This window comes from Erythrolamprus reginae, unplaced genomic scaffold (genome assembly GCF_031021105.1).
Source record: "Erythrolamprus reginae isolate rEryReg1 unplaced genomic scaffold, rEryReg1.hap1 H_57, whole genome shotgun sequence".
NCBI lineage: Eukaryota > Metazoa > Chordata > Lepidosauria > Squamata > Dipsadidae > Erythrolamprus > Erythrolamprus reginae.
The window spans coordinates 25,253-39,110 of NW_027248514.1; the positions used below are offsets into that span (position 1 = coordinate 25,253).

Genomic DNA, 13,858 nt, shown 5'->3' on the forward strand with positions numbered 1-13,858 from the left:
AGCGAGTGAGAGAAGAGGGGAGCCCTTCAGCATGGAAAGGAAGCAGGTAGCAGCAGCAGCAGTCGGCTTTTGGTCAAAGGAGCGGGAGGTTCCCCCCTCTCGCCCGCCTGGGTTTCTCTCTCTGGTGCAGTGTATGGGAGGCAGCCTCGCGCTGGGTGTATTGGAGGCACGTGCTCATCGCCGCCTCAGAGTCCCTCTTTTTTTTTTTTAGCCTTAAAGTTTTGGATTTTTTTCATTCCCCTCATTTCACTTTCTTCCTTTGACAGCGACTGTCCTCCTCCTCTTCTTCCTCTTCCTCCCAACCAAATTCCGAGCTTGTATTTCTTTCCCAATGGGTTTATGCGCATTATTTGCTTTTGCATTGATTCCTAGGGGGAAAATTGCTTCTACTTAAAACGTTTTCTGCTTAAGAACCTGGTCACGGAACGAATCAAGTTCGTAAGTAGAGGTACCACTGTATGTCTTGGAAAAGACATCCAGGTGCCAGGATGCTTGAGATCAGAAATTATTATTATTATTATTATTATTATTATTTATTAGATTTGTATGCCGCCCCTCTCCGCAGACTCGGGGCGGCTCACAACAATAATAAAGAACAATGTACAGTACAAATCTAATACTTAAAAATACTTAGAAATGCATGCCTGGTAACATTATAAAGTAAGTTGGACTTAAAAGGAGGAGGAAAGGAAGAGTATTGATACTGCTGAGCTTCGATGATTCCTGAGAATTCCATGAGCAGCCAAGAAATCAAACAAATGGATAATTGAACAAGTGTTGACCTAGAATTCTCCCTTGAGGCATGAATGACCAGGCTCAAATTTTTCGGATACATTGTGCAAAGGCCCACCTCCTTGAAATAGTATATAACCATGATGGCAAACCTATGACATGCATGCCAGACATACACGCAGAGCCCTCTCTGGGGGCACTCATGCCATCACCAGCTACTCTTCTAGTTTCCGGCATGCACGGCCAGCTGGTCTTCGCAAGTGTCGGAGCGCCAGAAAACGGCCTGAAAACTGCCAAAACCCAGGTTGTTTTTCAGGCCATTTTCAGGCCATTTTTAGCCCAGAAGATGCCCAAAAAACGAATGTACACACGGGCCTGTTTTTCTTCAGGTTTCTGATGTTTTGTACTCACATGCATGTTCTGGTTTGGGCACTCGGTGCCGAAAGGTTTTTCCATCACTGGTATATAACATGGTGAAAGGTGGGATGAGGGACCAGGGAGAAGAGAAACAACAAGGTGGATGGACTCAATTGCATTAACGGTATGTGCGCTGTTGGGAAGGCTCAGGTTGGAGACAAGTCATCTTGGAGATTGCTTGGAGGAGGTGATGCTGACTTGATGGCACATAATCAACAGTCAAGGGGAGAGAATATTTTAATGGGACTAGGGCTTTTTAGATAGTGCCAGCCTCATTTGTAAGTCATTACTGGAAGTATTTATTAGATAACTTTCTTTGACATATTATGAAAGACGACTTGGATTTTTAAACAATACATGTCTGGCATACCAGTGACATATTTTCCAAAAGGAATAGTACATATGTCTTAGGCAGCGGGATTTTGTGGATATGTCTGTTGGCTTCTGAATTCTGAAATGTTTAAGGGGGCCTTCACAGCATACAAGATTATTCATTAGGTTTGTGTGTTACTTGACTAATTTCTGTTTCAGTCTTTCGAATCCAGCTGTATCAATCGCAGCGGGCCTTCCATCCTGCACTGGCACTGCAAAGAGCTTCAGAAGAACACAAACAGCCCCCCTTCCCACCTCCCAGCCAGCAGTATTCAGCATCTTCACCCGTGGATGAAAAGCAACCAGGCTCCCACCACAGGTAGTTTGCATTATTTCTCTCCCAAATGGCCTTGAGCTTTCTTTTTTCCCCAAAGTAGCAATTCTTTGCTTTGGGAAAGTGTAATGAACACATTTTAGTGAGTAATTCAGTAGCTGGCATTCTTCCAGTTTACTCAGGATGTTGCAAAGCTGGGTTCAAATTGACAACTGAGCAATTTTGTGAACCAGGCATCTCTAGAATGATTGGGTGTGGTGTTCATGCTCTTGTAAACATTGATAGATAAACGCTGGCTAGATTTACAAAAGTCATAATGCAGTTTAGTTGATGTATGTCTTAATTTTTTTAAAAATCAAAGATGCCAATAATGTTATAGCCAAAAATATTGTATCTAAATACCATGATAAAACCATATATCAAACCAAGACCTGTACTGTTTCATGACAGCATCAGTTTTAATTGGGAAAAATAATAAAAGCTTTGGACTTGTAGTGTTTAAAAGTGCTTGTAAGACATGCCTTCCTATGCTTTTACCCCTAGTTACACAGATCAGGGGGGTGAAGAATCGGAGGGCTATGAGAGTGAGGAGCAGGTACAGAATCGGATCCTGACAGCAGCTCTGAACTTTGTGCCCACTTATGGCTGGACGATGGATGCAATTGCAGAAGGAGCCAAGGTCTGTATCAAGAGAAGCAGCACGTTAAGAGGCCCAAGAGCTAAATTGGTGGCTTAGCTTACTTGAGTTCCAAATTCCGATTATTACTGTTGCTGTTCTCTTTGAATTCTATTCAGAATTAACAGTTTGAACTCTGACTCAATAGGATTGATAGAATAGAATAGAAGAACCGTTGCACTTACCTGAACGGTCTTCTCGCTGCACTGCAAGGAGAGTCCAACATGGGTTAATCTTCAGCCTTGCTGGAAGGGACTGAGTTAAAAATTAGCATAAATAACTGGTCCAACCCCTATGCTGCCCTTCCTGGGTCAGTCTTACAATAAAAACGAAGTCATAGTGATATTAAACCAACCAATTTTATTAAACCAATTTAACCAAACTTTTCAGGTAACCCTGTGTCCCTGGGCCAAACAGCCGGGCGGGTTTGGACTCTCCTTGCAGTGCAGCGAGAAGACCGTTCAGGTAAGTGCAACGGTTCTTCTCCACTTGCACTGCTTCGGAGAGTCCAACATGGGATGTACCCAAGCTTAACCAATTAGGGAGGGAGAAGGCTGGACCAGGGACGCAGTATCGTTGCAAACTCTCTGCAGTACTCTGCGTCCAAAGGCTGCTTCCGCTGAAGCGAAAGAGTCCAAACGGTAGTGTTTGATGAATGTATTGGGGGCAGCCCAGGTTGCTGCACGGCAAATGTCCTCAATCGGGGCCTGCGTTGCCCAGGCTGCCGACGTGGCTGCACTCCTTGTTGAGTGTGCTGTAATGCCCTTAGGTATTGGTGTGGGTCCTGATTTATATGCTGTGACAATACAGGAACGGATCCAACAGCTAATTGTTTTAGCTGATACTTTATTTCCCATAGATGCCGGAAAATAAGACACAAACAGGGCTTCCGTCTTCCTGAAGGTACTCGTGCGTCTAATGTAAATTTTTATGGCACGCCTAACGTCTATCTTGTGCCATTTGAGTTCCAGAGGGTGTGACCCTTGGGTACAAAAGTCTGGTAGAGTAATGTCTTGTGACCTGTGGAAAACCGTGTTCATTTTAGGTAGGAATGAAGGATCGAGGCGTAAGACTACTCTGTTTGTGTGAAAGATGCACAAGTCAGGTCTAACTGACAAGGCAGCCAACTCGGAGACCCTCCGTGCTGATGTGATAGCTGTTAGAAAGGCAGTCTTGAGTGACAACAGTCGCAGGGGAATCTCCCGTAAGGGCTCAAAGGGGGGTTCCGTAAGGGCTTGCAGTACCAAGGGTAAGTCCCATGTGGGGAACCGATGTACCGGTGGAGGTCTGATGTTCGCAGCTCCTTTAAGGAAGTCCCGAATCCATGGGTGTTGTGAGATTGGGCGAGAAAAGTCCATCTTGAGTATGGTGGCGATTGCCGCTGTCTGTCTGCGCAGGGTGTTAGGTGACAGTCCCTTGTCCAAACCCGACTGCAAGAATTCCAGGATCTGAATCACAGATGGGAACTGTGGATCCTGATTCCGGGTTCTACAAAAGGAGCAATATGCTTTCCAGGTCGCCTGATAAATGCGAGTCGTGGAGGGGCGGCGTGCTGCTTGGATGGTGCTGATTACTCTGTCAGGTACGTGTTCATTCCTCAATCTCTCCCCCTCAAGTGCCACACGGCAAGACTCCACCACTGGGGCTCCGGATGGAAAATGGACCCCTGATGCAGTCTCACCTTGTGGTATGGTATTCGCCAGGGTGGAGACAGGGATAGTTCCATCAAGTCCGCGAACCACGGGCGTCTGGGTTGATTACTCTCGAAATCAGGCAAACTGGGGGAAAGGCGTAAAGCAGCTCGTCCGGCCAGGGGCAAGTGAGTGCATTGTTCTGCTCTGCCCCTGGTGCTGGGAACCTCGAGAAGAACCTGGGTAACTGATTGTTGTACTGTGTGGCAAACAGGTCCACTGCTGGTATCCCATATCTGTGAGTGATCTCCAGGAACAGACTGGTGTCCAGACTCCATTCCCCCGGATCGATGGTTGTCCGGCTGAGCCAATCCGCCTGAACGTTGGATGTGCCTGATATATGTTCTGCCCTCAAGGATGCCAGATGGATTTCTGTCCATTTGAACAGGGACTGGGCTTCCCTCATCAGGCGGCCTGATCTTGTGCCTCCCTGATGATTGATGTGGGCCTTTGTTGCCACATTGTCTGTAAGTATCAGTACATTCTGTCCTCTGACTTGTGATGTGAATTGTCTGAGTGCCAGGTGCACTGCCCTGAGCTCCAGGTAATTGATGTTTGGACAGACAAGGTCGTCTGGATTCCACAGGCCTTGGGCTACTCCTACGTTGGAGCAAGCGCCCCAGCCCGATAGGCTCGCATCTGTTGTTATGGTTATCTCCTGTTGTGGCAGGAACGGGGAACCTTGGGATATGGCCGCCGATTTCCACCACGGAAGCGATCGGCGCACCTCCAGAGGGAGAGTTACTAACTTGGAAGAGTGACTGGTTCGATTCCTTTGGAAGGGAATGAGGAACCATTGCAATGGCCTGGCATGGAGTCTCGCCCAAGGCACTATGCCGATGCAGGATATGAAGACTCCCAGCAGTTGAGAAAGGAACGCCAGTGTCGCTGTTCGTTTGTGTTGTAGTTCCGTGACCAAGCAGCGGACCTTTTCTTGCCTTTCCTGTGATAGGAAAACTCTGCCCGCTATGGTGTCTATGTTGGTTCCCAGGTGGGGTAGGTACCTGGTTGGTGTGAGATGACTTTTTGGGTAATTGATTGAGAAACCCATAGTTTCCAATGTCCCTATGGTCTCTGTCAGGTCCTGTCGTGCTCGGCTGGGGCTTTTGGACAGTATGATAATATCGTCCAAATACGCCATAAGGCGTAATGGACGTGTCCTGAGCTCTGCGGTGAGTATGTCCAGTAATTTTGTGAATGTTCTGGGCGCTGATGATAGGCCGAAAGGCATGGCCCTGTACTGGAAATGTTGGTTTTCGAAGCAAAAGCGAAGATATTTCCTGTAGTCCGGGTGTATGGGGACATGAAGGTATGCCTCCTTGAGATCTATTGACGTCAGCCAATCCCGCTGACGGATCGCTGCCAATATTGTCTTTAGCGAATGCATTTTGAACCTGCGGTATTTTATGTATATGTTCAATTGTTTCAGGTTGAGTATGAGACGACAACCTCCTGAGGTCTTGGGTACTATGAACACAATGGAGTAGTACCCCTGTCCCTCCTGATGAATAGGGACGTTCTCGATAGCACCAATGGCCAATAGGTGATCGATCTCCCGATGGAGGAGGTTGCGCTTGTAGTTGAAGAGTACTGGACACTGTATGAACCTGTTTGGAGGTTTCTGAATGAATTCCAGGGTAAGGCCCTGGGCTATGGTGTTTAGAGCCCAAGTGTCTGTGGAGATGGACGCCCAGGAGGCGGTGAAGTGCTGTAGCCTTCCTCCTATAGGGCGTGTCCGGGCAAAGTCATTTGTTCCTTCGGAAACCTCCTCTGTTAGATCCTCGGTAAGGCTTCCTTGTTTGCTGGAATTGCCTGTTCCGATCTCCAAAGTTACCCCTGTCTCCCCTGTAGGAAGACTGGGAGTACGACCCCTGGGAATACGACCTTCCAGCCTGGGGTGCAGCCGTGGAGGAAGTTTCCGCTCGAAAGGGCTGGCGTCTAAAATATGGAGTGGTGCGCCTTTCTTGACGTCTGTAGGTTCGAGGCATGACTTTTTTCTTGTCCTTGTCCTCTATGAGGACTTTGTCAAGTGATTCCCCAAACAATTTTGTTCCATCAAATGGGGCTGAGGCTAGTCGCCATTTGGATTTGGCGTCAGCCTGCCAGGTTCTAAGCCAGAGTAAGCGACGAGATGATTGGTTCGCTGCCAGGGCGCGAGAAGAAAAACGAGAAGCCGAAAGAGTAGCATCAGCAGAGAATTCTGCAGCTGCAAGCAGTTTGTTAAGGTCTTGCCTTAAACGACCCTCCTCAGGTCCTAACTTTGCGAGCATTTCCTGGAGCCACAGAACTGAAGCCCTGTTAAAGAATGACGCAGCTGAGGCCGCCTTAAGGGCCCATGCCGACATCTGGTGAGCTTTTTTGTTGATTCCCTCTGCCCTGCGGTCTTCTGGCTTCAGACCGTCTGCCACCTCCGAGGGGACAAGCGCATTGGATACTAGGGCAGCTATAGGAGCATCTACAGATGGGAATTCTAGCAAATTTTCCAGCTCTGGCTCAAAGGCATAAAACTTTCGTTCAGAAGTTGTTGGGCCCAAAGCACCCGCTGGGTATTGCCAAGGCCTTTTAACATTGTCCAGGAAAATCTTAGGTGCAGGAATGAGGTCTGCCTCCCTCTGGGGCTCCGTGAGTACCCTTGAGGCCGGTTGAGGGGCCAGTGCTGGGTCTGTGGGCTTGTCAGGAGTACCCAAGGCAACAGTCATTTTAGCTTTGTTGAGAAGTACCCGAAAGATAGAAGGTCTAAAGAGGCCAGAATAAGTTGGAGGTTCTGGAGGGGGGCCCTCGTCCTCGGACAAGCCATCATCTGGTTCTGAGCTATGCCCTCTAAACCCAGGATCTTCCTCCAAAGATTCATGAGTAGGAGATGGTGGGGCCGGGGCTGCCCAGACGTTCCTCTGTAGAGAGGGAGGAGGAGGAGGAGGGCGTGGCGAGACAGGGGGAACATTTGTTGTGCATTGTTGTACCCCTGCTACTATGCCATGGGAGTAAGCCGAGGCTATCATATCCTGCAAGGCTGGTGGCAAGCGTTGCCAGGTATCTGGGGAAGATCTGAGCCCCGCAGCTGTTGGGGTAAAGGTGGCAGTTGGCAGTGGTTGAGGTGTCATATGCCATGCAGAAGAGGCAGATGAGGGCCTGGCCAGTTCGGGTCTTATTGGGTCTGCCACTTGAGAAGAGCCTCCAAACCTGTCTGGTGACCAATCTCTATCAGTAGCCAACCCCGTTCCTTCTGGGAGCCTCTGAGGGGGGGTCCCGGCTACCGTGCCCACATTCTGACCTGGCACTGCTGATACAGAGCTAATGGCTTGCCTCTGTGTTTCCAACTGATCCTCCAACGCTTTAATCCGGCGCTCAGCCTCCTTTAGCGCAATGGAAGATTGGGAGCTCTTAGACTTGGCCTTGGAGGAGTGTGTTTTCTCCTTGGCCTTTACTGCTGAGGGCTCTGCTGCCGTTTGCTGCGGAAGGTCAGCCATCGGCAATGAATTCGAGCCTCCAATATTGTAAGGTCTGCAGGAGTTTATTTGCTGCGTTTGTCTGCCGAGCAAAAATGGCTACTCCTGGTTAAGTGCCGCCCCTTCCTGTCTACGACAGGATATCCGGCCTCCTCCTGTTCCTCCTGGGGCTGTCCATCATGCCCTCAAATATGGCGGGCGGAAGCTCACCCCTCCAAGGAGGTTCCAAAATGGCGACTCCCTGTGTTTCGTGCCATGCTTGAAATATGGCGGGCGGAAGCTCACCCCTCTAAGGAGGTTCCAAAATGGCGACTCCCTGTGTTTCGCGCCATGCTTCCTATGGCCGCGCCCTCAAATCGGCCGTCTCCGACGGCAACGTGGCTCGCTCGGTCTGTTTCGGCTCCGGGCCAACTTTCTTTCGACTCCGTGTGTTAAACGGCGGATTTGGCGGGAATTTCAAAAGGTTCCCCTTCTGCTGTGGACTCTCTTGCCATGGGGAAACTTCTCCAGTCGCTCCGAAGAGAGGTATAGCCGCGCAGGCTAGGGACCTCCTTCGCTTTGGCGACACCCGGTCACGGGAGCTGTACCCTCGCAGGGAAGAGGCTCCGACCTGGGAAACCGATGCAAGGGCGATGCTCCGCAGAGCAGGGGCCCAATCCCGCCGATGCTGTCTGTATCTGAAAAAGAGAAAACAGAAGGAAAGAGAAAAACGTTAGTAACATACAGTAATTTAATTGCAAAAATTAACAAAAAGAAGCTAAACTACTCCTAGACCACTAAAGTCACAGGAGGAAAAACTCATGTGTCCCTTCACTATGACTGAGTTTTTTAGACTGACCCAGGAAGGGCAGCATAGGGGTTGGACCAGTTATTTATGCTAATTTTTAACTCAGTCCCTTCCAGCAAGGCTGAAGATTAACCCATGTTGGACTCTCCGAAGCAGTGCAAGTGGAGAATAGAATTTTATTGGCCAAGTGTGATTGGACACACAAGGAATTTGTCTTGGTGCATATGCTCTCAACGTACATAAAATAAAATATACATTTGTCAAGAATCATGTGGTACAACACTTAATGATTGTCATAGGGGTCAAATAAGCAATGAAGAAGCAATATTAATAAAAATCTTAGGATATACGCAACAAGTTACAGTCATACAGTCAACATGGGAGGAAATGGGTGATAGGAATGATGAGGAAAACTAGTAGAATAGAAGTGCAGATTTAGTAGAAAGTCTGACAGTGTTGAGGGAATTATTTGTTTAGTAGAGTGATGGCGTTCGGGAAAAAAATGTGCAGGAAATTTAATTTATTTGACTTCTGTGCCGCCCAGTCCCAATGGTACTCAGGGCAGCTTACAACAATAAATAGTACATACCATAAACAAGTCAAATAATTAGTAATAATAACATTAAAACCTATAATAAACCATAATGAATCCACATACATACAGCACAGTTGCAGTCGGATGAGATAAGATGTTATGTTCACGGCCTCCAGGTCTGGCTGCAAAGCCAGGTCTTCACAGCCTTTCGGAAGGATTGTAGGGTTGGAGCAGTGTGGACATCGGGGGGGTGGGGGGCTTAGTTGGTTCCATAATGTCAGGACAGCCACAGAAAAGGTTGTTCCTCGCGGGCCCATCAACTTGCATTGTTTAGTCAACAGGACCTGGAGGAGGCCAACTCCTTGTGATCTGGTTGGTCTCTGGGAGGATCCTGGGAAGGTCGTAACTCCGAAAAATGGCCTTAAGTCACATTTTTCAGTGGGCCGTTAAATGAACTGCTGTAAGTCAACTCTTTGTATCTCCTTGTAGATTTGCAATAAAAAACTGAATTTTCTATTTTTATGACATGAAAATTACCGAGGACCCGGGTTGAAGTGGCTTGGTGGGACAAGAAAAAAAAAAAGGAGGCTCCACATACATTATCTCGATTCTTTTGAGAGAACCTCAGCAACTTATACTTGGATCAGGAGGCTCTTCTCATGGTCACTCATGCCCTTATCACCTGACAGCTAGACTATTGTAACGCGCTCTAGATGGGGCTACCCCTGAAGAGTGTTCAGAGACTGCAAGTGGTCCAGAATACAGCTGCGCGAGCCGTTGTGGGTGCACCTAGGTACACCCACACCACCCCAATTCTCTGCCCTGGCTCCCGATTGGTCTCTGGGCACAATTCAAGGGGTTGGTTATCACCTTTAAAGCCCTACATGGCTTAGGACCAGACTATTCGCCGCATTGCTCCCAGCGGCCGATAAGGGTCAGTCTTCTGTGGGTCCTGTCGGCTAAACACTGTCGGGTGGCAGGCCCACGGGGAAGATCCTTCTCTGTGGCTGCTCCAGCTCTTTGGAACCAGCTTCCTCCCAAGAGCCGGGTTGACCCCACACTACTAGTCTTCTGAAAAGCCTTAAAGACCTGACTCTGCCGGCAGCCCTGGAGTATGCATGGTTGTTCTTAATTGTTTTTAAGGCTGCAAAGACCTGGCTTTGGTGGCAAGCCTGGGGGTCATGAAATTGATATCCGTCATGGCCGAATTGTAGTGAATGGCATGCAGGTGTGTTGCTTGGATTGTTGTTGTGGGGTTTTTTAATAGGAGTTTGTAGTTTTAGATATTCAATTTGACTTCTTTTTTTATTGTATTTGTATCTTTTTATATTGTTGTAAGCCGTCCTGAGTCCTTCGGGATTGGGCAGGATAGAAGTCAAACAACAAACAAACAAATAAATAAATAAATTGTTTGACAGCTGTTTTTTTTATTTTATTAGATTTATAGGCTTCCCCCTCTCCTCGCGTATTCAGGGCATCTTACAAGGATAAAATAGAGACAATAACAATAAATACAATGTAAAACATTACAATTAGATTTAAAAAACCCACCATAAAAACGATCATCGTTCTTTCATGCAATGACCAGAGCGAGACTTTTGCTCACAGGTGTGTCTTCAACGCCTTCCAAAAGGCAAGGAGAGTGTGGGCGGAGGGAACGCCCGGTGGGAGTTGGTTCCAGAGGGTCGGGGCTATAATAGAGCAGTCCCTCCCCCGTGGGCCCGCCATTGACATTGTTTAGCCAATGGAACATGGAGGAGGCCAACTCTGCAACCTAACCTGTCGCTGCGGTGTTTAAGGCAGAAGGTGGCCCCATAAATACTTTTAGATGCTTGTTTCCTGTTTTATCTTTTTTTCTGCATTTGGCTGTGAGCTACCCAGAGTCCTCTGGGAGTTGGGTGGCCCAGAAGTTCAAATAATAAACTAACAAAGAAAGAAACCTGATCATTACAAGTACAGGTAGTCCTCGACTTACAGCAGTATGTTTAGTCACAATTCAAAATAAATACACTGAAAAATGTGACTCAGGACCAGCTTTCACAGTTGCAACTTTTGCAGCATCTCTCTGGTCATATGATCAGAATTCAGATGCTTGGCAACAGGTTCATGATTTTGACCATTGATTTGTCCCAAGCTCACGTGATCCCCTTTTGCCACTTTCTGACCAGTGAAGTCACCTAACAACATTTGGCTAACTTACCACCTGCAGTGATTCACTTAACAAATGTAGCAAGAAAAGTCATAAAATGGGGCAAAACACAATAAATTCCTCAGCACCATTAATTCTGGGCTCAATGCTAAGTTGAGGATTAGCATTAGCATTTAGACTTATATACCGCTTACTAACCCCTCGCATCCTGGATACAAATTGTTCCAACTCCTACCCTCAAAACGTTGCTACAAAGCCCTGCACACCAAGACAACAAGACACAAGAACAGTTTTTTCCCGAATGCCATCACTCTACTAAACAAATAATTCCCTCAACACTGTCAGACTTATTACTAAATCTGCACTTCTATTTCTACTAGTTTTTCTCCTCATTCCTATCACCCTTTTCCTCCCACTTAGGATTGTATGTAACTTGTTGCTTGTATCCTAAGATTTTTATTAATATTGATTGTTTCTTCATTGCTTATTTGACCCCTATGGAAATTATTAAGTATTGTACCACATGATTCTTGACAAATGTATCTTTTTTTTTAAAGGACGCTGAGAGCATATGCACCAAGACAAATTCCTTGTGTGTCCAATCACACTTGGCCAATAAAAATTCTATTCTATTCTATTCTTCACGGTGCTTTACAGCCCTCTCTAGCGGTTCACAGAGGGTCAGCCTATGCCCCCAACAATCTGGATCCTCATTTTACTGACCTTGGAAGATGGAAGGCTGAGTCAAACTGGAGCCTACTGAGATTCGATCTGTCAGACTGCTGGCAGCCAGTGATCAGCAGAAGTAGCTTGCAGTACTGCACTCTAACCTGTAGCAGTATACCTGTAGCAGCTTACCTGTAGCAGAATACCACATCAGCCATGGACAATCCTGAATAGGATTTGCACTTCCTACATTAGCCCACTGGGAGTAAGTTTCTTCCTCTCGGTGTGACTCTGGGGTTCATCAAACTAAATCACATTGTGACCAACTGTAAGCTGAGGGCATTTACTGGTCCAGTTTCCAAATCATTTTTTAAAGTGTCAGTGATGCTGCACATTAGCGATTAGATGGCCTAGACCAGTGATGGCTAACCTTTTTCTTGCTGTGTGTCATAATACGATGTGTGCGTGACACCACCATCTCATGTGCCCCCTCGTGTGCACTCAGACACCCCACACTCCCCCGAGCATGCACGCATGAACCCCCATACTCACCCACACATACAAATATAACCCCCCCTGTGGCCCTCGCATGCACCTGTGATCAACCCCCTGCCTTGTTTTGGGCGTAACGGGTCTCCCTGTAGCCTCCTGGGACCAAAAACGGGCCCCAGGACCAAAAGGCGCTCCGCCCACCTCCCGTGCATGGACATGTGAGTCCTCTACACCGTCACACTCCTGTTGGCCAAAATGTGTACGCATCCTCCGCGTGTACCCTGCCTTTTGTGCATGCGTGGCAGATACCTGGAAATCAGCTGGCCGCCGGGAGGCGTGTGCACATGCGTGGTGGAGCTGAGCGGACGGCTTGCACGTATGCAGACGGGGGTTTGCGTGCCATCCGTGGCATGAGTGCCACAGGTTCACCATCACAGGCCTAGATGCTGATGTTTGAACATAGATCTTTTTAACATTGGCTTTTTTGGATCCTACTAATCTAAATGAAATGGAAGTCTATATTTCTATGTATGAAATGCCACATGCTAAAATAAATATAAAGTACGCTAGGCCCAACTTGTGCTGCTTCATGTGTAATCCCTGCCTATTTGAAGCTGCAGGAATTTATTTCCCGGTGGGAATGGTCCAACTCTGTCTCTTTCTCCTCCTCCCTTCAGTCCGTAGGTCTCTCCGTTGCGGCAGCAGGGCTGTTTCACAATGACGGCAGCGAACTGATCCTCCACTTTGTGTCCCGGAGTAACTCCAAACTCTCTGAACTCCTTGAGGAACAGCACAAGCTGGTACAACTTGGCCAACTGGAGTGAGTCCCGGGCAGAGGAAGGGAAGGGGAGGAGGGGTCATGCTAGCTTTCCAAACAGCCATGCGCGGGATGGTAGCTGCATTGAGCCCAGGAAGGTCACTCCAGAGTGGGGCTTTGGCAGGTAACCTGCAGGGGTGGGTCCCATTTACCTTCCCCACCGGTTTGTGCACATTTTGCGTGTATGTGACCCTTCCTAGAAATTACCCTCTGTGTATGTGCAGGGTTTTTGTTTTTTTTGGCAATCCGTGGTGACTAGAGATCAGGTTCGGGAGCGTGGATTGCCAGTGGTGCCAAATTTCTGCTATTAGTTCTATAGATCCAGTCCGAACCAGCAGCCACCCACCCCTGGTCACTTGCCTTGGCATCCTGAGCGAGCGAGAGAGACAAGAGCGACTGGCACTAAATAATTCTTCTCTTTTGAAAGGAAGAAGAAGACAGAGCAGTTTATCAGGGATGCTTTAGAAGCAAGGCTGAGGATGCTCATTCCATATATTGAAAAATGGCCTCAGGTATAATACTAAACTGCTTTTCTTGGTGTTTCTTGCAATGTTCCTAGATTGTCTCAGTGCATTTAGAAGAGAGCACGTTGATGGTTGAATGCTTCTCTGTTTAGCGATCTACTTGGGGGACACAGCAGAGAGAGAAATGACAAATTTTGTTTCTCCCCTCTTGCTTGAATGAACTTCCAACCCCAAGTCCAAACTGATTTTCTTGTCTTGCTGTGATGGTTCCCTGAAGGTTCCCTGCTTTTGTCTGGAGAGGGAAGACAGGCAGCAATGCCCCAGTTTTGATCCTTGCTGG

The 13,858-nt window shown here is 47.6% G+C and overlaps 1 protein-coding gene across 1 annotated transcript in view; it reads left to right on the forward strand.

Moving 5' to 3' along the window:
* LOC139155782 (ubiquinone biosynthesis protein COQ9, mitochondrial-like) overlaps nt 1-13,858 on the forward strand; it is a 34,071-nt gene that overhangs the window by 1,822 nt on the left and 18,391 nt on the right. Inside the window, exons 2-5 of the mRNA XM_070731050.1 lie at nt 1,681-1,840; nt 2,339-2,474; nt 12,915-13,057; nt 13,482-13,566. Of these exons, the coding sequence (XP_070587151.1) occupies nt 1,681-1,840; nt 2,339-2,474; nt 12,915-13,057; nt 13,482-13,566 (524 nt within the window). The remainder of the gene's footprint in view (nt 1-1,680; nt 1,841-2,338; nt 2,475-12,914; nt 13,058-13,481; nt 13,567-13,858) is intronic.